Raw genomic sequence first — 25,069 nt, 5'->3', positions numbered from 1 at the left:
ATGAGAAACAATTAATTGAAAAATGAAATAGTCTTCATTACTGTGTATAATCACTAATTTTATTGAGAAAGTTTGAATAAATTTAGAGAGAGCTTTATTCACACACATGATTATGCCACTTTTTGTTGTACAGATGAAACGATCATTTAAAAGTAACTTTAAAATAACTAAAAACATATTTAAAAAAGAAAAAAAAAAGATTTCAAAAGCATTTGAAGTAATTCCTGCAAAGAACATTCAAGTGCTTTTTTAGAATTCACTTGAATTTTATTAAGGATTGATTCCAAAAACATTTTCACAAAAAGTGTTTTCAGTCTTTTAAAAGTACTTACAAATGAGCTTAGACACTAAAAGCGACTCTTCAACCATTATTTTCACAATCGCGACTCTTCAACCATTATTTTCACAATCTAACTTCATAGTTAATACAACAAGTTAACACTAACTTTCCCAGAAAATGAATAGAAAAAACAAAAAAAAGAGTGTCTGATCAAATAATTTTTAATTGAAGGTTGGCGTGACCAACCCGTGCCTTGTGCCTTTCGAATAGATCCTGCAGTGCTGCAACAAACCGACCGTGCACTTCGTTCACCTGGAAAAGAAAAAAGCATGAACTCAGAAATCCAGCAGCACCGATATCAAGCTACAAACTTGTGAAATTATATAACTCCGTGAAGCTGCAGCACCCAGTCAACACCAGATAAAACTTTTTTTATTTTCCGGTACATTTAAAACTTCACTTGCATGTATTTCGCTATGAAACTAAATCTATATTTGTAGGTTTTGAAAACATTAATAGCTCTATATTTAGGAGAGAGCCCTCCAGTAAACAAGCTTTATAAATATGTAAAACCACATGCGACTGCTCCGTAGAAGATAAGAGATGTGAACCCAGATGTGAATCGAATGGAGGTTCAATTGCACAAACAAAACCAACGAGGATATCCGAGGTAGCGTAGGAGTAGTCGCAATTAGAGATAATATGAGAGAAAATTGGTTAAGATGGTTTGGACACAGAAACTGAAGACCTACAGATGCTCTGGTTAAAAGATGCTACTATGAGACGGAGGCCAAGGTAAAAAGGGTAGAGGAGGATTTAGAAAGACTTGGAAATATTCTTCAAGAAAATATATGGAATACTCGGAGTTAACAGAAGACATGGTGCAAAACTGTTGAGTTTTGGTTTCAATATTTGTTGTATCTTTCATTATGAATGTTACAAGAGCCCTAACAAGTGGAAAAGCAAAAACCAAATTACAAGTAAAGAAGCTTTTACAAGCAACTAAGAAAGGTTGATGTAAGGTGAATGACAAGCTATGGAAGGTTGATGTAAGGTGAATGACAAGCTATGGAAAGTGACTTTAGCCTATGACTTGGCTAAAGTGAGGATGACAACTCATACATACAACTCATCCATACAAACCGGTTTCAATACACCCCCTCAAGCTGGATCAAGGGGATTGATTGATCCAAGCTTGCACAACAAACGCTGAAACTGAGTAGAGTCTAGTGCTTTTGTGAATAAATTAGCAAGTTGATCGTGGCTGCGTGTGAACACGATGTCTATCACCTTGGTTTGAACTTGAGCACGAATATAATGGCAGTCAACTTCAATATGTTTGGTCCTTTCATGGAATACTGAATTAGAGGCAATGTGCATGGCAGCTTGGTTATCACAATATAAGGACATAGGTGCCATGCTTGTGAATCCGAGCTCGGAAAGAAAACCTTTCAACCATATGAGTTCACAGGTTGTTGCTGCCATAGCCCTATACTCAGCTTCGGCACTAGATCGAGCAATAACAGTTTGTTTCTTGCTCTTCCAAGTGACAAGGTTCCTTCTAACAAATGTGCAAAAACCTGTTGTGGATTTTCGATCAAGGGCATTTCTAGCCCAGTCAGCATCTGTGTAGGCCAAGATGTGATTTGATCCATTGTTCTTCGTAATTATCCCCCTTCCTATTGAGCCCATGAGATATCGAAGTATTCTCTTGACGATTTCCCAGTGAACTGAGTAGGAGAGTGCATGAACTGACTGGCTAGGCTAACTGAATATGAGATATCAGGCCTAGTAATGGTGAGATAAATAAGTTTCCCAACCATTTGCTGATAAACACTAGGGTCCGAGAGAGGTTCACCTTTTTCATGCCACTGAAGTTTGCTAGCTAGGGGTGTCCGAGATGGTTTACATTCCATCATGTTAGCTTCATCTAGAAGATCGAGAACATACTTTCTTTGATTCAAGAACAATCCCTTTGAAGAGGTAGCCACCTCAATTCCAAGAAAGTATTTCAAGGGCCCCAAGTCTTTAATGGCAAATTTTTGGTGAAGTGACTGCTTAAGCGTCTTGATTTCACTTATATTGTCACTTGTAATAATTAGGTCGTCAACATATATAAGCACAACCAATTTGCCAGCAATACTACTTCGAACAAACAAAGAAGAGTCAACATGACTCCTTTTGAACCCTGCAGTTTTAAGGACTGAACTAAGCTTCGAATACTAAGCTCGAGGGAACTGTTTAAGACCATATATGGCTTTATGAAGTCTGCAGACCTTGTTGGGTTCATTTTCTCTTGGATGACCAGGAGGCAACTTTATGTACACTTCTTCTTCAAGATCCCCATGAAAAAATGCATTCTTCACATCCATTTGGAATAAGGGCCATGCATTATTGACTGCCACATAAAACAATACCCTCACTGTGTTCATTTTGGCAACAGGAGCAAAGGTCTCCTTATACTCAATGTCATATGTTTGAGTAAAGCCTTGAACTACTAACCGTGCCTTATGTCTTTCAATGCTTCCATTGGAGTTGAATTTGGTTTTATATATCCATCTATTTCCCAAGACCTTCTTGCCATTTAGAAGATCCACCACACTCCATGTCTGGTTGTCATTCAGAGCTTGAAGCTCTTGAGTCATAGCATCTTGCCACTCAGGCATGCATGTGGCTTCATGAAAATTCCTTGGTTCGAAAGTGTGGGACAATTTGTTAAGGAAAGAAGTATGAGAAAATGAGAATCTGTGATAAGAAATGGCTGCAGAGATAGGATGCCTTGCAGTGTAAGTAACATACTCTTGTAACCTCACTGGTGGATGTCTATCTCGTGTAGGATTTCTTCTTGGTGTACTTATGCTTGCTGATTTGGTTGAGCTTCTGATGGTTCAGAGGAGCTTGGCACTGCATCAATTACACTCTCAGTGAGTTGAGAATTATCAGTGCTGATATGAGCAGGAATGACTTCATGAATTTCTACTGGAATAGGTAGTGAAAATAGGTCTATAAGATCTTCCATATTAGCATTAGTCTCCAACCCTTTGTGGAAATAAGGTGAATATTCATCAAATCGCATATCTCTAGAGACTGCCAACTTCCCCGTGTTAGGGTTGTACACTTTGTAACCCTTTTGAGAACTGGTGTATCCCATAAACACACATTTGACAGCTCGAGTGTCGAGTTTGTCACGATGGAGAACTTGAATGTGCACATAACAAGTACAACCAAAGGTCATGAGGTGAGACAAGCTTATAGGCCTGCCCTTCATGACTTCAAAATGAGATTTAGTATTCAACACCCGAGTTGGCAGTCTATTAATGATGTACGTGGCAGTGAGTAGAGCTTGAGACCAAAATTTCTTAGGAACATTCATTTGGATCATAAGTGATCAAGTCTTTTCCAATAAGTCTCGATTCTTTCTCTCTGCCACACCATTTTGTTGTGGTGTACCAACACAGCTAGTTTGATGCAAAATGCCATGATTGCTCAAGTAATTACTCATGTTATTGGAAGTGTACTCGGTACCATTATCTGGTCTTAACATATATAACTTAGATGAAAATTGATTGGTGATTAGGTTGTGAAAGTCCTTAAAAGCATCAAACAAATCACTTTTAAGTTTTAAAAGATACAACCAGGTTACTCTAGAATAGTCATCAATAAATGTAACATAATATCTATACCCATCAAAGGATTCTACACGAGAAGGACCCCAAATATCAGAGTGAACAAGCTCAAAAAGTTTACTAGTTCTAGAATTAGAGGAAACAAAAGGAAGTCTAGTGGCTTTTGACATTTGACAAGTTTCACACTCCAGTGTGTTTTTACAAAAAAAGGGAAACAACTTGGTCATCACATGTTTTGAGGGATGGGCAAGGCGTTGATGCCAAAGTTGGTGTTCCTGAACTTGACTTAAGTTGACACTGAGCTTTTTGACAAAATTGGACTCCTTTGAGAGATAGTAGAGTCAATTCAAGAAGAACTCTTCACCAATCTTCTTCTGAGTAACTCGGTCTTGAAACACAACATTGTAAGGGGAAAATATGGCAAGACAGTCTAAGGTTTTTGTGATTTTTCCTATTGACAAGAGCTGAAAAGGAAAATAAGGTACATAGAGAGCAGTGGAATCAGTATGCTCACTTAGCAATCTAATCTTTCCTTTCCCTAGAATAGGTTCCCCTTTCCCATTTGCAACAGATACATGAATTGGATCTATAGTTCTTTGAAAATCGTGGAGACTAGAGGGTTTATTAGTTATATGATCAGTGGCACCAGAGTCAATAATTCAAAAATCATGTGTAACATTTGCATTAAGAGCAATGGAAATGGCACTGATAATACCTGGAATATTGCCTTTCGATGTGTTCTCCGAGTCAGCCAAGAATCCAGCAAATTTCCCTAGAATTGCAGTAGGGTTTTCAGGTGTCATTTCATCAGGTTCAGTGCTTCCTTGCTTCTTTTGAAGAAAAGCAGCAAACTCGTTGATCAAGGACACATGATTTGTTGAGAAATTGGTCATCCCATCAGTTGAGGAACAAGCTAAATGAAATGCTTTTGGAGTGACTCCACCCTTCCCATCTTTGATCATCCTGCCTTCCCTATCAAACTTAGGCTTTAACTCCGGATGAAGAATCCAACATTTTTCTTTCAAATGTCCTTTCATGTTGCAATAAGAACATTTCCAGTCTGGTTTCTTGCCAAGCACCCTATCACCAGTTGCTTTGTGATTTGTCGTGAAAACCCTAGCTTCAGAGTTGGATTTGGGCTCAACGTTCATCACTCTTTGTCGAGTTTCCTCTCTCTGGACTGCATGACACACACAGGTAAAGGAGGACAGTTCTTGAGTCATTAACAAGTGACTACGCAGGTCTTCATACTCCGCTCCCAAGCTTGCTAAGAGTTGAAACACCTTGTCTTCATCAGCCCTCTTCAGTAGCACAACGGAATCAGTCGTGTGTGGACGATACATATCGAGTTCATTCCACATGGATTTCATACTTCCAAGGTGTTGAACAAATGAGTGATCACCTTGCTTTAAACTAGCCACACTCTTCTTCAGTTGAAAGATGCGAACTGAGTTGTTTTAGCTGCCATACATGTCTTTGACAGACTCTCATAGGAGAAGGGAAGACTCTGAGTAGCTGAAAAGCTCAGACAGTTTTGGCTCCATGAAGTTAAGTAACAAGGACATGACCAGCTGATCAGTAGCATGCCATGCATCGTAAGTTGGTGAAGTGGATTCTGGGGGCTCAGAGCTTCCATTGATAAACCCTAGCTTCGATCTTCCTCCTAGAGCAAATGACACAGCTCTTGACCAAGGAAGGTAGTTGAACTCGTTCAGTAGCACCGAGCAGAGTCGTTGATTTGGATTGTTCTCAACCCCTTGGGTTAAGTTTGGGGAGGAGGAAGAGGCACTGTCGGCACTAGACACATTTTCTTCTGCCATCTCTATCAATGATGAGCAAATGAAGAAGTAAAAAAATGAACAGAATCAGGACCCTATAATTCCTGCTCTGATACCATGTTGAGTTTTTGGTTTCAATATTTGTTGTATCTTTCATTATGAATGTTACAAGAGAGTGAAAACAACTCTTATAGAGAGCCAAAAGAAAGCTACAATAGATTGTAGGATAACTACATAAACACAATCCTTAAAATCTGCCCTAACAAGTGGAAAAGCAAAAACCAAATTACAAGTAAAGAAGTTTTTATAAGCAACTAAGAAAGGTTGATGTAAGGTGAATGACAAACTATGGAAAGGTTGATGTAAGGTGAATGACAAGCTATGGAAAGTGACTTTAGCCTATGACTTGGCTAAAGTGAGGATGACAACTCATACATACAACCCATCCATACAAACCAGTTTCAATAAAAACCAAGTGCGGTGACATTCTAGGATTCATATAACTGACTTCACTTAGTGGGATAAAGATTTGTTGTTGTGTTCGTATTAAAAGCATTCAATCAAGAATGATGCGCATAGAAGATGAAGTCCAGGGCAGCAGAAAGAGTGCAATAAAGTAATATGAATACAGTCCAAGCACCGGTTCTCCATGATTGAATGTTCACAGGGGACTAAACACATCCGATATGCTCAGTTGTTCGGGTGCAATTCATACCTCTTCCATGGTGGGTTGCGGAGTTTTCTTGAGATCGATTGGTTTTCCGACCACCACGTGCATTGGATGACTGTAGGGTACAGGAGTTCTGCAGCGGAGAAGCATGATATAAACCATTAACAGTTGAAACCGTAGTGCTGCTCATTTTCAATCCTCATCAATGTACAAATATACATAACGAGTCAACAGAGTAGGTCGAAAGCAAAATTTGAAATTAAAAAAATTCCTTGTTTGGTTAGTAAAAGTAAATAATGCTTTAATAGTAGTATAATTTCTTCTCAATCTAACGGGAAAGTTTTTCAGCGGAATAGTTTTTCCTTTCAGTTTCTGCAGACATACTTTCCAAAGCTAATTGCAAAGATAAAAGTTCTACTCATGAAGAGTACTATTAAGACGACGATAACTTAGAATGCATACCCAAATATTCCCCAGAAGAAAACTGGGGAGAACTTGAGAGCTCTGGCAAACTTCCAAACTAATTCCCCACTTGGCCTCCACCATTTGTATACCTTTGACTGCAACATGGACGGATCATAAGAAAAGAAATGGAAATTATCGTTGCATTGCTAGATGATATACATGCATGAGAGAAAAAGAAGTACAATCAACAACTAAAGATATAATAAACGTAACGACCCCTTTAATAATCCTGAAATTGGATGCGTGAAACCACAAAGAAATTGCAACAAACTAATCTTAATAGCTAGAAAACTATTGAAATCAATGCAGGTTTGGACCAGAAAAGCCAGTAATTAACAGACTCAAAACAGATATTATGCAACTGGCTAACTTTGTAGATGACTTAATGGGTGCAAAAACTAGATAGAAAATGGTGATACCTGACCAAAGCAGAAAACTGGAACCAGGGGATGGCCCAGCTCCATGGCTATGCGAACAAATCCTCTTCTCGACTTAAGAAATGCTACCTACAAAGCAAGCAACCGATTAGCAATTAGAAACGGAATTACAATTGAGAAAACAGACACCAGCTGATTGTCAGATTAGTGCATATAGCAACAGATGACTTGATGAAAAGGTACAGCAAGAGCACAAGAAAGATTTTGTAGATGTAAACCTCAGTGCCAGGCTCCATGTAAAATATCTCCCGCACTCCACCAGGCACAATGACGCAACTATAACCGGCGGATAAGTGGGAGATAAAATTACTCCTTGTGGCCGGTGAAAAACCCAACCATGTCCATATATGTCTCATGAATGGTGTGTAGAACACCTAAACATAATTCCCACACAAATTATAGCTAAGAAATTGTAAGAAAAAAGGTCGAGACATGATATGAAAAGAAGAAAGGATTGTGCCAACGAAGCAAAGAAATCTTACCGCGCTACTCGCAAGGGTCTTGATTTTGGTGAGAGGCAAGAACCCAGTAAGGTCAGCAAGTGCGATAACACCAATTGCAAAAACCGAATGTGGTTCATAACCAAACACTGCATGAACCACAGAGAGCCAAACGCCACTCATATTATTACTTCATCAAAGCTTCTAATGGGATAAAAATACATTGGGGAAACATGCACAAATTTGACGAGTCACAATTAGACCTGGCAGTTGTGTCGTGTTTTCCGTGTTTATATTGTTTTCGTGTCATACCCAATATCTTAACGGGTCGTATAGTGTAACACTCGTTAAATAACGAGTAATATGACCCGACCCGAATTCAACCCGTTAATATTAAAGGGTAATATGATCCTACCTTTTACCCGAAAGAAAATGTATTTTAAACTCCCAATCTTTTACTCAAAATTGAACTGGAAGGACACTAAACCATGGTTTATATCCATTTAGTGTAATTCGGTTCTATTTCTGATTAAAAGTTTGTAACCAGTTTTACTTCAATATCTCTACTAATTAATAAAACACTCATTGTCAACCAAAACTCTATGAAATTATCAGTTTAACTCTCTAATTAAAACAGAACATGAATAAGAAATATGGGGTAGAAATGTAATTTCACATAACCAAATTTTGCTGTTTTTTTTCAAAGCCTATCCTAACATATCTCTAATTAAAAAAATTTAAAAAAAAAATATTCCCACTCCCACATTCTCTATCAGTCTCTTCCTCTTTCCTTCTATTTCAAAAACAAAATTAAAAATTTTTCTCACACAAATTAAAAAATTAAAAAATCCTCTGCGTGCAGCGTCACGGGAAAATAAGAACAGGCATGCTTACATATGTACTTGAAAATCCAATTCAAACCAAAACAAATTACTTGTGTACTTGTCAGTTCCGTTTTGTGCACGACCGTCCTGTCTTAACTAATCCTGTACGATAAACCAAAATATAAGCTCTAAAAAGGGTACAACTTTTACCTGGAAAGTGATCTTCCTATTTTGCTCTTATCATCAATTGGGATGATCACAAACAACACAAGCAACCCAAATGCACTGAAAATTTCAAAATTTTCAGCAAACAAATTAATAACTTAAAGGAAAAATTAGTATCCAGTCCTTAGTTTTTTATTTTTTTATTTTTAATATCCAGTCTCTAGTTATTAATGTTCATGATACCTTATCGGTTTTTAGATTTTGATCAAAGTCCCTAACATTAATATATTAATAAATTTAAATGTCAGTTACATAATTTTTTAAAATAAAAATTAGTAATGGATTTAGGATTTTTATACTCACGCCCTTATTAAACTTCCAAATGAAATTGAATTCAAAACATTTTCAAAAAAAAAAAATTAGAATAAGTTTGTACCCATTAGTTTTTCATAAAAAGATTTTCAATTTTTAAATCTATGTATACATTCATATAATTTTTCAATTTTTTGTAATCTTAAATGTATCCATTCTTAAATATACTAATTTATTATAGGGAGTTTTAACGAAAAGCCCGCAGTATTATTCACTTTAACGAAAAACCACATTTTTACACTAAAAAGTCAATCTTGGTATTATTCACTTTACCCTTTATTTTGTCTTTATCGTTAAAACTCAAAATTTTCAAGTCTTTTTCATTAGTTTTCCTTTTATTTTATATGTAAAATGTAACATATTTTAGTATAAATGTACCCATTTTTTTTATATAAAATCCATGCAACTTTTTTCTAACCCATTTTTTAAAGGCAATTTTAATGAAAAGCTCATGGTAATGTTCATTTTAACGAAAAACCACATTTTACACTAAAAAAATCAATTATTGTTGTGGTCTATTTTATCTGACAGAGGGACTAGGGCCGGCGGTAGAGAGAGAGAGAGGAGAGAGATGTGTGTTTGTAGAATTGTAGGGGAATGTGTGTGTTGTTATCCCTCCTACATTGTGCCTTTATTTATAGTAGTAAAGGGAGAGAAGATATTCCTTCTCCTCCAAGCAATACAAGTTATAATAGGAAAGGATAACTAGAATCAAATCTTATCTAGGATTTACACAATCATACTTAAACTAGGAATGTTTACAACACTCCCCCTTGAGTGGGTAAATACTCAAGGTAGATTCAGCATCATGCAGAAGTTGAGGAAGTCGACTCGTCGGCATTGATTCCAAGGAACAACGCTTATTCTCAATAAGGTAGGAACTTGCATAAGTAGTAAGTCTCACTAAAAAACCCTAAGGCTATGGCAAAAACCCAAGTAGGGACAAAATCCATAGTCTAAGGAAAAATGCGTGAGAAATGCAAAGTCAAAAGAAACATCTACAGGACGTCATCAGGGATATGACCAGCCCAAGGTGGGTGCCTCGTTAAAACCTAGTTAGGTAGCAAAAACCCAGTGGGAAAAATGCTCCTAATCGTAGGGAAAAAGAGTACATTAAGATCAAGCAAGTATCTAGAAGATACTCCCCCTGAGTTTGACATAATTCCAAAGAGAAATAGCAAAGTTACAACTCAGAAAGTTTACGCATACCAATTCCATGAACAAGCTTCTGAAACGTCGCCTTCGGTAGTGATTTGGTGAAGAGGTCGGCCAGATTGTCTTGTGATCGGATTTGCGTGACTTCAATCTTCTGATGCTCTTGTTGTTGATGTGTAAAGAAGAACTTCGGCGCAATATGCTTGGTGTTGTCTCCTTTGATGTAACCCTTCTTGAGCTGTTCGATGCAAGCTGCGTTGTCTTCAAAAATCGTCGTCGGGGCATTAACGGCGGGATGAAGATCACAGGAGCTTCGAATATGGCCCACTACTGCTCTCAACCAAAAGCATTCCCAAGTTGCTTCATGTAAGGCGAGAATTTCAGCATGGTTAGACGAAGTGGCAACTAAGGTCTGTTTAGTTGACCTCCAAGATATTGCAGTGCCTCCAACGGTAAAGACATAACCCGTTTGAGAACGCGCCTTGTGCGGATCAGATAAGTATCCAGCGTCGGCATAACCAACAAGGCGAGAATCAACCCGATGAGCATAGGGTGCGGCATCACTCGAGGATTCGTAGGGATAGAATAAGCCCAAATCCGTAGTACCCTTAAGGTAATGGAAGATGTCTTTCACGCCAGTCCAATGTCTGCGTGTTGGTGCATTGCTGTATTTTGCCAAAAGATTAACAGCGAAGGAGATGTCAGGTCTAGTGCATTGAGCTAAGTACAATAAAGCGCCTATCGCACTTAGATAAGGAACTTCAGGCTCCAAAATCTCTTCATCATCCTCCTTCGGACGGAAGGGATCTCGCTTTGCATCTAGCGTACGAACGACCATAGGAGTACTCGAAGACTTCGCTTTATCCTCATTAAAACGGCGCAACACCTTCTGGGTGTAGTTCGATTGATATACTAGGATTCCATCCGAACAATGCTCTATCTCGAGGCCGAGACAGTATCGAGTCTTACCTAGATCTTTCATCTCAAATTCCGACTTCAGGTGCGAAGCAGTTCTCGCGAGCTCTTCAGGAGTTCCGATGAGATTCATGTCATCGACATATACTGCAACAATCGTAAATCCGGAATGTGACTTCTTAATGAACACACAAGGGCATAGTTCGTTATTCACATATCCCTGACTAGTCAAATACTCACTTAAACGGTTATACCACATTCTTCCGGATTGTTTCAAACCGTATAGTGAACGCCTCAGCCGAATTGAGAGCGTGTTCCGGGGTTTGGAAATATTTGAACCAGTCAATGTAAGTCCTTCGGGAACTTTCATATAAATTTCCGTATCAAGATCCCCATAGAGATACGCGGTTACTACATCCATCAGCTGCATATCCAGTTTTTCGGAAACTACCAAACTGATAAGGTATCGAAAAGTAATCACATCCATAACGGGTGAGTAAGTTTCGTCATAGTCAATCCCGAGGCGTTGTGAGAAACCTTATGCTACAAGACGAGCTTTGTAACGCACAATTTCGTTCTTCTCATTACGCTTCCGGACGAAAACCCACTTGTAGCCAACGGGCTTCACATGTGGAGGAGTAGGAACTACAGGTCCAAACACCTTACGTTTCGCAAGTGAATCAAGTTCGACTTGGATTGCTTGTTTCCAGTTTGACCAATCAGCTATACGTCGACATTCATCAACGGAACGCGGTTCAATGTCATCGCTCAACATGATCTCAGTAGCTACTGCAAATGCTAATGCATCGTCGACAATCATCTCATTTCTACGCCACATCATTTAAGCTAGCATAATAGACCGAAATCTCACGATTCTCGGGAGGAGGATTCGTCTCTTCAAGGACGCTTCCATAATCTAGAATTTTCTCATGAGTTGGGTAAAATGAGTAAGCGATAGTCGGATTCACGGTAGGCTCTTCAGGACCTTGTGCCATGGTTTTCCTCTTCCGGGGGTGTGAATCCTTTGAACCAAGGGGTCTGCCACGCTTTTGTGTAGGGGCAGATGATTGGCTAGCCGCTAATGTACGTGGATCACCAGAATTGGCGTCCCGGGCTTCCAGGAGGGTAGTCCGTCGTACATTTGGTACATCCATCTTTGCAGGCGTATTCGCAGCTGGAATATGTGATATTGTCACGCGCGCTAGATCGGTGAAAGCATCTGGCATGCTCTGAGCTATGCTCTGGAGATCTAATATGCGCTGCACTTCAGCTTCAGACTGAGCGGTGCGGGGATCTAAATGAGACAAAGTGGGAGTCGTCCACGATAATTCGCGTCGTTCATTAGGAACGTTGACGTTCTTATCTCCCCATAACGACGGGAAGACTGTCTCATAGAAGTGACAATCCGCGAAACGAGCGGTAAACAGATCGCCTGTCAAAGGTTCTAAGTAACGAATAATCGAAGGAGAATCATATCCGACATAGATTCCCATCCTTCGCTGAGGCCCCATTTTTGTACGTAAGGGCGGCGAGATCGGCACATAGACCGCACAACCAAAAACGCGCAGATGCAATATGTCGGGTTCGCATCCGGTGACCAACTGAAGGGCACTAAATGGTTGTGTCGCAACAGGCCTCAGGCGGACCAACTTTGCTGCGTGCAATATTGCATGGCCCCAAGCAGCGATCGGGAGCTTGGTACGTATGACCAACGATCGAGCAATCATTTGTAAACGCTTAATGAAAGCCTCTGCCAGGCCGTTCTGGGTGTGAACATCGGGTACAGGATGTTCAACTTCAACCCCAACCGACATGCAATAGTCATCAAAAGTTTTAGATGTGAATTCTCCAGCATTATCCAATCGAATAGATTTGATCGGATAATCAGGGTGGTGAACCCTGAGCTTGATAACCTGAGCCAACAGTTTGGAGAATGCAGCGTTCCTTGTGGACAACAAGCACACGTGTGACCAACGTGTAGAAGCGTCAACCAAAACCATAAAATATCTAAATGGTCCGCAGGGAGGTTGAATCGGTCCACAAATGTCCCCCTGAATCCGTTGTAGAAAAATGGGAGGATTCGAACGAATCTTGTCATAAGAAGGCTTAGTAATAAGCTTTCCCATAGAACATGTTTGACATGCAATTTCATGGATCGAACCTAAGCTTCGGGTTAGTGGATGCCCATGTGAAGTTTTGAGGATACGGCGCATCGCTATTCGTCCAGGATGTCCCAAACGATCATGCCAAAGTGTAATTTCGTGCGCGGTCCCTGTGGTAGGGCCGGCCACATAGTGGCATTCTATGGGGCGTATGGTCGTAGTATACAGACCACTCGGGTTACGCTCCATCTTATCTAGAATACGCTTCTGGCCATATTCGTAGGAAGTTACGCACAGAAATTCAACTCCGTTTTCTACGTGGGTTTCAGCGTGGTAATTGTTATCTCTAATGTCCTTGAAACTTAGTAACGTTCTTCCGGAACGTGGAGAATAGAGTGCCTCAGCAATGGTCAAGATTGTACCATTGGACAACATTATACGTGCCTTACCGTATCCTTCGATCAGGTTGGATGGGCCTGAGAGGGTTGTCAGAGGTGCATTCTTAGGTACGAAGTTAGTGAAATAGATGCGTTCACGCAAAACAGTATGCGTGGTTGCACTATCTGCCAGACAACTAACTTTCCCACTAGTCATACCTAGAATGAAAAATTAATTTGAATCAGTCACATGCATAAAAGTTTATAAAAACAAGTATAAATTCAAAATAATTTCATTTATTCAAGGAAAAAACTTAATATCCAAAATAAATCGCCAACTAATAATCCAAAACATAAAGGAAAATTGTTCAAAATCAACCAAAAACAAGGTGGGGTTCGGCCACAAGGTGGAATTCGGCCCCAATTGTCTTATTTTAACTGAAAAATAAGTCTATGTCTAAGATTCTAATCTTCCATAGGAGTGGTATCCTCCTGAAAATCAGAAACCTCCATCTTTGTAGTCTCCGGTTCGTCCACTTGCAGGAAGTTTGATTCAAACTTCGTACGACGATAATGATATGCATCCACAACCTTCTTGGGAGCACGGCAAATACGGGACCAATGGTCCTTGGAACCACAACGATAGCACATATCGTCATTCATTGTGGCAGGTGCTTTGCCCTTATTCTTGAAGTTCGGGGCCTTGGGAGCGAGGTTTGGGCGCTTCTGGGCTTTGTTTCCTCCCTTGGATGGGCCTTGGCTCTGTTGACCTTGGTGGGATGGCTTCTGGCCGCCCTTACCACGCCTCTTTTGGCGTTTTGGGTGCTGATTAGTGCTATAATGTGCTTCAGGCACAGCAGTAGCCCCAGTAGGTCGAGCTTGATGATTCTTCATCAACAGCTGGTTCTGCTTTTCAGCAAGAAGTAAAACAGAGATCAAATCCGAGAACTTAGTGAACTTCTGAGCTCTATATTGTTGCTGCAGGACAATATTAGAAGCAGAAAAGGTCGAGTAGGTCTTCTCCAGGAGATCCTCTTCAGTCAAAGTTTCATTGCAAAACTTGAGAAGTGATCAGATTCGACAAACTTCAGAATTATATTCATTCACAGACTTAAAGTCTTGGAAGCGCAAGTGCTGCCAGTCGTGTCTTGCTTCAGGCAAGAATATGTCCTTTTGGTGATCGAAACGATCAGCCAAAGCGACCCATAATGCACGTGGATCCTCCTCAGCAAGGTACTCAGTTTGTAGAGCGTCATGGATATGTCTTCGGATGAAGATCATAGCAGTGGCTTTTTCAGCCTCGCCAACAGGTTTATCTGTTGCTTCTTCAATAGCAGGACGCAAGTTCTTTGCAGTGAGGTGGAGCTTCACATCTTGAACCCACTTGAGGTAGTTCCTTCCAGAAACCTCCAAAGCGGTGAAGTCGAGTTTGTTCAAGTTCGACATGTTCCTATCACAAAATAGATGGACAAGATGTGGTTAGTGTAATGGAGAAAAATCAATCCATTCACATAGGAGTAGAACATACAGGTTCTAATAGACATGTATTGGTTTAATTTTGCATGAAAAACTTCGGGTTTTCATGGGTGATATATTTAAGTGAAAACTTCGGGTTTTCTAACAAGGCATGTGTATAAGAAACTTCGGGTTTCAAAGTAATTATGAACTTCAGGTTCGTATATTCTTGCAGGCAAACACAAATATATATGCAAACAAATATGCAAAGAATATATGCAGAAATATTGTATAATGATAAGTGAATTAATTTATTTTTGGTCTTCGGGGCCAAATTAAAGTGTGGGTGAAAATATAAAAACCCATATTATTTTAAAAAAATTAAATAATAAAATCTCGGGGCCTAAAAATATAGGCCGATGACCCTCGGGTGTAGGCTGCATGCCCACGGGGTGAGAAGAGGGAATGGGCTGCTGTGTGCAGCCCTAAATCATCATTTTTTTTCTTTCACGCGGGCCGCATTAGGCTGGCCCAAGAACAAAAAAAAATCTTTTTTTCGCACGGGCCGAGAGGCTGAAGCCCACTAGGGCTCGGGTTGCAGGACCAAAACATCCCAGCCGTAGCTGGGTGTGTCCATCGGGGAAGAAGGCCGGTCTTTGATTGACGGAGCCAGTGCAGGGGACAGTCCATGGTCTGTGCAAACCATGGGTCGTCGGAGAACCAAGTACTCATCGACGGAGATGAAATCTCGACGTCGGGGCAAAGAGAACCAAAAAATTCAACTGAATTCAAATGAAAAAAAAACCCATGGAATTCTTCTGGAATTGCACGGAATCGTTATTGAAAACGATGGGTTGTGTCCAATTTGCATGACTGCCGGTCGTGTTGCGTCGGAAGACTCGATGGCAAGGACCTGGGCTTCAGGCCGTAGGTCGGGACAAGGTGCTTCAAACGCACCGTGTGGTTCCATGCTTGCGGGTGTGGGTTCTCGGTTTGGGTTGGGCCATCGCAGGCTGCGGGCCTGGTGGCTTGCGGCCTTGCATGGTGCACAGGCACGGGTTCGACTAGAACCCTAATTTCCCCAATCGCAAAAATTTTCAATTCAAATATAATTATATGCATGTAAAATTCAATGAATCACATATTTACGTTGATGCATATGCAAATAATAGTTTCAATGCATGTACATATGTAGGATTCAATTCATGACAAATATCAAATTCACATAATTGTAGCAATTTTGATTATGAAGCATACACAATTTACGTAGAATCTAAAATACGTAAAACGTAAAGTTGGGTCATGCATCATGGTGAATGTTCATGCTATCAGGGCTTGCAAAATATCGAGTTAAAAGCCGTTGTTTGGAAAGAACCTGATTGCATGATGATATGGATGAACTGGTTTGATGCAGAAAAAAAATCTCCAACGTCAGATTCCTAAGCGCAGCGGTAGGAGCGTGCTGATAACGTGTTGTGGTCTATTTTATCTGACAGAGGGACTAGGGCCGGCGGCAGAGAGAGAGAGGAGAGAGATGTGTGTTTGTAGAATTGTAGGGGAATGTGTGTGTTGTTATCCCTCCTACATTGTGCCTTTATTTATAGTAGTAAAGGGAGAGAAGATATTCCTTCTCCTCCAAGCAATACAAGTTGTAATAGGAAAGGATAACTAGAATCAAATCTTATCTAGGATTTACACAATCATACTTAAACTATGAATGTTTACAACAATTATGATATTATTCACTTTATCCTTTATTTTGTCATTATCGTTAAAACTCAAAATTTTCAAACATTTTTCATTAGTTTTCTTTTTTTTATTTATTTATATGGGTACATTGATTTGACAATGTATCCATGTCAAATTTAATGGAATTAAGCTTAATATTTTTTTTTTTGAAAAATGTACCATATTTTGGTTCAATAATTTTTTTTTTGTGTTTTGAAAAATGCTCCATATTTTGGTTCAATATATATATATATAATATTAAAGCATATAATTTATCATTTAATATCTCATAAATTATAGATTTTATTTGAATTCTCATTTGTATAAACAACATATTTTAACGAGCACAGGTGGCCCAATGGTGTGGAATGAATTCTAAGCTCGTATTCTATGAGTCTTTTAAAAAAGCAACAACAAATTTTAATTTTTAATTCAAAAGAACATTTGTAGTTAGAGACCTCATCGAAAGCCTTTAGACCGAAAAAACAAACTAGAAAGAAAAAAAAGATTTGTGAAGTAACGAAGGATGAACACTTACAGAAGGGCCTTGGAAAATGGAAGGAAGAATATTGTGAAAAGAACCAGAGCCACGTTGAAATGGATTGTACCCAGCCAAATACCCAGAGCCACAAACGAGTGCAAAGCATTGGACCCGAATATTTCCCTGCCTTTGAAAACCGCAATTTTCTGAGACTCTTCCTCCTTCATCTCCACGATTTCTGCTTCTGCAACTTCTTCTTGTCCTTCGGAGCAATTTAATCCGACCCAATAAATTAATTTGTAAATAAAGAATGAAACTTGGGTGGGTTGGAGAAGATGTGGTCAGTGTTGAGTAGCATTGGTGTCGCGTCGCAGCTGCCTTCCCTCTGTTTATGGTTCTTTCTCTGTTATACGCATAATTACATCACTTCCAATCGGTGGTGTATATAAAAATTGAAAATTTTAACGAAAAACTTCTGCAACCTAAACCCTACTGTTTACTTTATCGAAAAACTACATTTTTACATTAAAAAGTTAATTATCATATTATTCACTTTATTCTTTATTTTGTCCTTATCGTTAAAACTCAAAGTTTTCAAACTCTTTTCATTAGTTTTCCTTATAAAAAACCAAGAAAGTAAGAGAAAACATAGACTCGTCCACCTATCTAATAAATTCGGTAACCATCTTCCCCCAACGACAAGGTTTCTCGAAATTGATTTTGATTTCATAAATGTTTGCTCTACTACCATCCAAGTAAAATGAATTTATTGTTCCAAACGGGTAGTTGATACAATATTAAATTTTGAAGTACGGTCCGTGAAATGTTAATGTTAGCAATATAGGAAGAAAGACGTTGGCAAAACCAATGGTGTTAAGTCGTACGCATATCGGTTCGAATTACAGAGAGCTTGAATGAAAAGTTGGATTTAGACTGAAATGGACTTTTATCTTTAATCACAAGGGTATTATTGGGAGTTTATTAACTACATAACTAACATTGACATTTTACAACACCACAAATATAATTTTTTTAAAGGGATCACTTGGTGATTCACCATGATAGTCTTATCTTTTTGGAGGTCTAGAAAGTTTACAGAGACATTTCAATCTCATCCTAACCATCATCTTATATTTCAATAATGCCAATAATCGAACTCAAGATATACAATATAAAAATTAGACCTGAAATTCATTTCCAATTACTAAACCATTATGCGATAGTTCACAAAGACAAATTTTCCAATTTAGCCTTTCTACTAAACATGACGAACATATGTTCGACCAATCTCATTCACAACTGGTCCCAATGAGACTAATGAGTCCTATTTCGTAAAGGCCAATTTTTCCAACGAGACTAATTATTCCTCTTCCGTAAAGGCCAATTTTTCCTTTTTTATGTTCGCTCTTTTCTTTTGTGTATCATTAATTATAGGCTAAATTTTTTTCATAGTCATGTGGTGAAACTGTTAATCTTTACCTAGTGGTGAAGTTTGCTTTCAATGATAGTCTAAATCGAAATTTCTCCCATAATCTCATCCATAAACAATGATAAAAGGTTATTCCATTCTTTTATCTTTTCTTTCTTTGACAGTTTAATTTTTTTATTATCAACAAAAACAGAGAAGAAAAGACGAAATCCCTCCCCATTCCCATCCTTACATGCCACATTGACCCACCACCTTACCCCCTCTCTCTCACATAACCCCAATCTCATTACCCCAAACCATCACCGCCCATCACCATTAATCAAACCAAATTGAATGTTTGCATAAGAATTTATTATTCTAATTTAGATGCGGCGAGGTACTTTGTGATTTTTCCAATCTTGGGTTTGAATTTTTGGTCCTCTTTATGGAGCTAAAAATAATCCCAAAAATTTTAGAGATGATACGTGGACTTTTGTTCAAGAAAGACAAGATTGTACTCATCAAATGATCAGGCTCATCAGATACTCCCACGCGCAGCTCACACCCTGCAGCTGAATGCGACTGCCCACAGCTCACTTGCCCCTAACAAGGAAACGTCATAGTATTAAAGATAAGAATTAATTACCCAAATCATATCTTTAATACATTCCCAATTGAAGATTAACTCTATTCAAGTAATTCATATTTAAATCAATTAGGGATAATTACTCCATTATCTCAAAATATTATTTTCTATTTAATATCTTAAGAATATTTTTCTATGAAACTTTGGCAAATAGGATGCCACCATGTGTATGGCAAAACCCTAACACCATAGCCAGCCACTCCCCTGTATATAGCCCTTATTCTACCAAATTTTGGTAAGTTTTTACAACCCTAAAAATCCCTAAACACTTTAATTACTCTTATCAGAGAAACTAACTTAGGCATTGAAGATCCATTGGCTTAACCCCCCACCTCGGTGGAGTGGGAGGCTTAGGTTCTTGATCAAAGGTGCTCATTGTTTTGCAGGTGCATTTTCGTCAAAGCCAGAGATGACAAAAAATTGCATCGACAATTGGTGCTTTCATTGAGAGCTAATTCAAATACTTGAATAAGCCTCTTGCATTTGATTTATTGAATTTTCTATTACGCTGAATTTCTCACACGTCGTATCAATTAATTTTTCCTAGAAAAGTTTCTTGATCAATCCCTAGAGAAAGGATACAATGGTAGGAAATTCAGAAATCACGACGAACAAAACCCCGTACGTACAAGGATTTGGACCGAAGAGTAGACGAAAACATAGCCCCGAGACGACAATCCTAAAGGCTCAACGCAACAGTGGGATAAGCCTCACCGCCGTGGAGCCATGCCATCACCGTCTCTGCAACCCAGCAGCCACGGCCCAGATGCATGCATCACTGCCCTTACAAAGGCCCAAAACTCTGGGAAAAAGGCCCAGCCCACTGCAGCAGCAAGCTTAGCTTCATAGTAGGCCCAGGCCCACTGAAGCCCAATAGAACTGGCCCACAGGCAGGCGGCCTAGGCCCAGCTCATTGCTTGCCCAATCGAGCCTAAGCTCGTGAGGAGTAAGTCGTGACCCAGCGTCTGCCAGCCCACCCGCGACCCCAGCACGTCCCCGCGCTGCATCTCTAACATTTGGTCAAGCTTTGACATTACTTAGTTGTATCCGAGTTTCTTTTCAAAACGGTATGCTAATTTTATCTGTATCGGTCCAATTTTATCGGAATCATTACCCGAATTTCTTGGAGTAAGTTTTTCAAAGGTTCCAAACTTGTTACATCTCGCATGACAAGATTATGAATATATTAAGCTAATTAAGCTTATAATTAGTCTGATTTCTTGTAATTAGGTTCATTGTTTCCTAGATTACATCGCTCTAAACAATATCCACTTGGAATTGTTTAAGAAATTTATTTATTCTTTTTTGTAATTTAATCTCACGTCTCTAAACTTGATTACATTCATCATTCATTGTAATTTGTTATTTAACAAGACAAAAAGTCTAAATTCAACCTTGAGAATTCTATGAAAACCCGGACTTGCACGAGAGAAATTTGAACTACGACTGGGATGCCGAAAGATCTTCTCGACTTGCACAATAAATATATGCATAACCATATATGTTGTGTCGTAAATTCTGGATACAGAATCTATCAGTTCTTTGTGTTGGGACTTTCTTTTTCAAATGGCATGAAGCAAGCCGTAAGTGATTGCCTTGGCAATCCACCCTCCAACTAAAACCCTAAATGCAGATGGCATGGCCGGGGATCCACCCATACGAGCTCCCACCCACGCCGCCAAAGAAAGCCAGAGCTATTGAAGCCACCACCACAACCACCGCGATTCTTATAGCATTTTGAGGAATAAACACGGCTGAGTGTAAAGGCACAAGTGAGCCACACAGAAATGCCAACGCTGATGCAGATGCTGCCTGGTGTGAACTCGGCAATGACTCCTCCCCTTCACTAAATTGTGTGATCTCAACGGCAGTAATCTTCCTCGCTTTCTCCGGCTGCTCCGGCAGCTTGGATGGTGAATTTCCAGATGGGATTACCCTTGAAGGAGTCAGTTCAATTGAAATGGTTATGTTAAATTTTTCATTCCGCTCTTTCTTACCTATCTCAGTTTTTAAACTGCTCTGTCTTAAAAGAGAAGTCTTTTCGATATCTCTTTGTGTTGAAACTTTGAAACAAGCTCCCCCACAGCCATGCTACAAGCTCCTGCAACAGCTCCCGCTATGCTGGATAAGATCATCGTCCAACGATCTACCTTAGCTGCCCCGACACCAAGCATCAGCGACGTGGTTGACAGCAACCCGTCGCTTTCTCACAGAAGAGCAGCTCTGAGCCACTGAGCTCTCTGCGCTTGCTCGGTCTTCGTGTAATTCTCATCGTCAGTTACAGGAAGCTTGTGTTCAACTGGGGTTTTAAGTGTTTGATGAGAAGTATCCATGGGAAAGAGATGGAAAAAATTTACTGCAGCAATCGGATCTGGGGAGTGTGGCTTCTTCAATTTTCCACAAGCTCGGAGGAACACGTGGTGTTATAAATCGAAAGACACGACAAAGACAAACACTATGCTCCCACATTTGATGATCGAAAACGAATAAAAAAAAACCTAGGTGGTTCCGTTGAAGAAGACACAGAAGCCCAACGTTTAAACCTATGTACTTGTCACATCGTGCTTTCTGCTAATATTCAAAGAGAGTTGTGATCAAAAGGTCACAGATTTGAGTCGTAAAAACAGCATCTTTGCAAAGCAAGGGTAAGGTTGCGTACTATAGATGTTCGCCCCCATCCCGGCAAAGCAGGGAGCCTTGTTGGCTTGGGGTCACCTCCTTTTTAAGTAATGACCAAAACAATTTCATTCCGTCGAAAGTTTCGATAGTTCTTTTCATTCTAGGTATGTGCAGAGGTATTTATACACATGAGATTCATTTGTTTGCAGGTAACTACAACAGATGATATGTTTCACTGGAGAATTGTGTTCCTATGAGATCAACAGTGATAATTTCATCGGCAAATACCATACTTCTTATGCTGGTTTATCTGGATTGAACGTATGGAGCTCACCAAGATATTCGATGCTGAAAGCCGAGAAACAAGATGCAATTGGTTAAATCCTGCATTTGAAACTATTATCTATTCAAAGAGTTCGATTTAGCAGAATGAGACGTCTAGGACGGCAATGTGTGAGCTGCATAGTTTATTTCATTAGTGTCCCCTATGTCTAGAATAACTAAAACCACAGTAACCATCAGATACATCTAATAGTTTATACCATGACAACCAACGGGACAAGATCAACATATATGATCATCAATCATGCCACTTTCCTGGAAAGAATCAAGAAAACAACTGGAGAATAATCGGTATCATCTACCTTTGTGGGTGACTTTGGAGCTTTGATGTGGACTGTAATTAACTGATATCTTATCTAAACAAAATTAAATAACTAATACCATAACATAGGATTAAGAAAAAGAATGGAATACGCCAGTTGAGATAAGTATGGATGGTGGTTAATGCATTGAATGTGCTGTTTTTTACCCTATCGATAGCCATCCCTCTTGTCTTGCTCCTCAGCTTCCTTGTTAGCAGTTTGAACAGATTTGAACCACAGGAATGCCTGCATTCAACATCCACATTACGGAGCCAAGAAGGAGATTGAGTTCATATCATCCACAAACACAATCATCCATACGACCTTAACATAGATTATTGACCCCTTGAAGTGTATTTTTCGGTGGTTTGGCATAGCACGGTAGTTAAACTGATTGTGCAAATCAAACCAAATAAAAAAGATCAAAGAAATAGAACAACTTACAGAAGTGGGGATGCCAGTAAAAGCAAAAAATCCAAGCACTGGAGCATAAAATATGCTGTCTGAACTCAAGATTCCGAAGACTGGTTTCTCGTTCACATACTCGAAAACAGAACCTATCTGCAGTCCAATATTACTTTTCCAGTTATACAACAGATCAAGGGTGGCATACATGATTTCAAAAGGACCGGAAGAGGGAGCTTACTGCAGCGATTGCAGTGATTGCTGAGGCGAGCAGATAAACAAAAAATGGAATCTCAAATCCCTCTTGTGAATCATCCTTCTTGCCTTCGTTCTGGGCCCAAGGAGGGGGTTCGTCTGAATCCGGTTTAGCCCATGGGGGGATTTTCTCATCGGACTTGCTTGATTTTGCAGAACCTTTGGTGACAGCAGAAACGGAAAACCTATAAGATGACTTCTTTTTTTCAAGGCTTTGAGGGTTTTGATTTCTGTTGGCAATGGTTTGATCCACGATTCTGTGTCCAACACCCAAGAACAATTTGGGTAACGACGGATAATCATTTCTACAGCAGTGGCTTACAATTACATTGGAATGGCATGCAAACAACACGGTTGCAGCCATAGTTTGTTCCTCTTTCTTGTTCTGCTCTTTCTGTTACTGAAAATGTGAAGAGCCATAAAAAAAAGTTAGCAGCTTTCCATCACTAGTTTACAGGTGTTTTCCCACAAAGTAAGATTGCTACCCTCTTGTGCAGCATTCACGATAACTTATAGCGGCAACGTAATTTGCATAAGTTGAGTAGCACAAGTTTGTCAATGACTTAAACAAACTCAAACTAATGCATTCTTCCGTGGATAAGCTCCACAAATTCAATCAAAATTAGATAACCTCATTACCCGAAATCGCGGACTTTCTGTGGTCTCTGTGTATGGCTTTCTAGCTTTGTCAAAATAACTCTCATGAAAATGTCATTAATTAGAAGAATATCTAGAACCAAATGAGAAGCTTTTTAGCTACATCTCAATCATTCATTAGCAAATTATCTATTGAATCGCCAGGCCAACACTAAATTAGAAATAACCCAATTCATAGTTTTCTAGACATTAATTGTATTGTTCTTTCTTCTCGACAATGGGATATTCTGAACTACTCTAATGTACAATAGGCGATCGAACTTGGTGCAAGAGGCACAGAGGAAAATGAGAATTCTTAATCTTTTTTTTTTTAATTAAAAAGGGGAAAGATAAGAGCTTTTAGTCCAGCACTAAAGAAAGCTTCTTCCCAAGTGCTGAAATCTGAACAGAAGTTCATGCAACTTATGAAAACAAGAACTTTTCTGCATCAAACGTGAATTTTAGCGCATCAAAATTCATGGATTATGTTTACAATTAAGCTGAGCTGAATTTTTGAGCAGATGCAAATTGCAGTGAACTGAAAACCCAATAGGAATTTCATTAGTGATGATTTAACAGGCAACAAAATTATTACAGAAAATTAAGAGGAAAATATGAGAGGTGAGGGGGGGGGGGGGGGGAGCTTACCTTCTTGCTGGTGTTCTGTTTTTGTTTTATTTGTACCAGTTGATTCTCTGCTCTCTCTCTCTCTTTCATTCCTTCCTTTTTTTTATTTTTTATTTTTTATTTCCCTATTTTTTTCAGCATCAGATGCCAAATATCTCTGTATTATCAACACGTACGGATGGATTAGCAATTTTTCCTGCTCACCTTTGATTACGAAAAGGACTTGCTTTATGTACATGTTCACGTGCCTTCCTCACTGTCATGTTTCAATTTATTTATTTATTTTAATTTTAATTGGATTACTTGTAATTTTCAATCAATAAAGTTTATTCCCCCCAAAAGCTAAATAGATATTATAGAATTTCACACCAAAATCTGTATGATTCATGAAATATGATTCTCTTTAGATTCTTTAATCACGTTCGTTCAATTAAAAGTTGAACGGCTAGGAAAATGACCAAATGACCATGACGCCATCGGAATGAGAAAAAGCTGCTATGTTGTTGGCAACGGGAGGGTTGAGAGGGGCTCAGATGTTTCAAAATGTTGAAGTTAATTA

At 39.2% G+C, this 25,069-nt stretch overlaps 2 protein-coding genes and 1 pseudogene across 3 annotated transcripts; all 3 read right to left on the bottom strand.

The window, feature by feature from the left end:
- Positions 1-245: 245 nt before the first annotated feature.
- LOC103455010 (diacylglycerol O-acyltransferase 2D-like) lies at positions 246-17,611 on the bottom strand (annotated as a pseudogene).
- A 3,336-nt stretch (positions 17,612-20,947) lies between these two features.
- On the bottom strand, positions 20,948-21,657 carry LOC139190868 (vacuolar iron transporter homolog 2.1-like). The gene is made up of 2 exons (XM_070811360.1): positions 21,536-21,657; positions 20,948-21,260 (listed from the first exon to the last, which is right to left on the bottom strand). The coding sequence occupies exons 1-2, from the start codon at positions 21,655-21,657 to the stop codon at positions 20,948-20,950; spliced, it is 435 nt and encodes a 144-aa protein (XP_070667461.1).
- Positions 21,658-22,043: 386 nt separating this feature from the next.
- LOC103454344 (uncharacterized) lies at positions 22,044-24,696 on the bottom strand. Of its 2 annotated transcripts, none has more exons than XM_008393943.4 (5): positions 24,532-24,696; positions 23,234-23,647; positions 23,032-23,148; positions 22,755-22,833; positions 22,044-22,291 (listed from the first exon to the last, which is right to left on the bottom strand). In XM_008393943.4, the coding sequence occupies exons 2-4, from the start codon at positions 23,609-23,611 to the stop codon at positions 22,756-22,758; spliced, it is 573 nt and encodes a 190-aa protein (XP_008392165.1). In that variant the 5' UTR covers positions 23,612-23,647; positions 24,532-24,696; the 3' UTR covers positions 22,044-22,291; position 22,755. The 2 variants fall into 2 exon arrangements, with proteins under 2 accessions (XP_008392165.1, XP_070663757.1); XM_070807656.1 differs by lacking the exon at positions 24,532-24,696 and adding an exon at positions 23,733-24,421.
- Positions 24,697-25,069: the final 373 nt, after the last annotated feature.

The sequence above is a fragment of the Malus domestica genome, chromosome 02, assembly GCF_042453785.1.
Source record: "Malus domestica chromosome 02, GDT2T_hap1".
In the NCBI taxonomy this organism is placed as follows: domain Eukaryota; kingdom Viridiplantae; phylum Streptophyta; class Magnoliopsida; order Rosales; family Rosaceae; genus Malus; species Malus domestica.
Note: the sequence above shows the minus strand (reverse complement) of the source record. Positions and strands in the feature narration are given on the sequence as shown.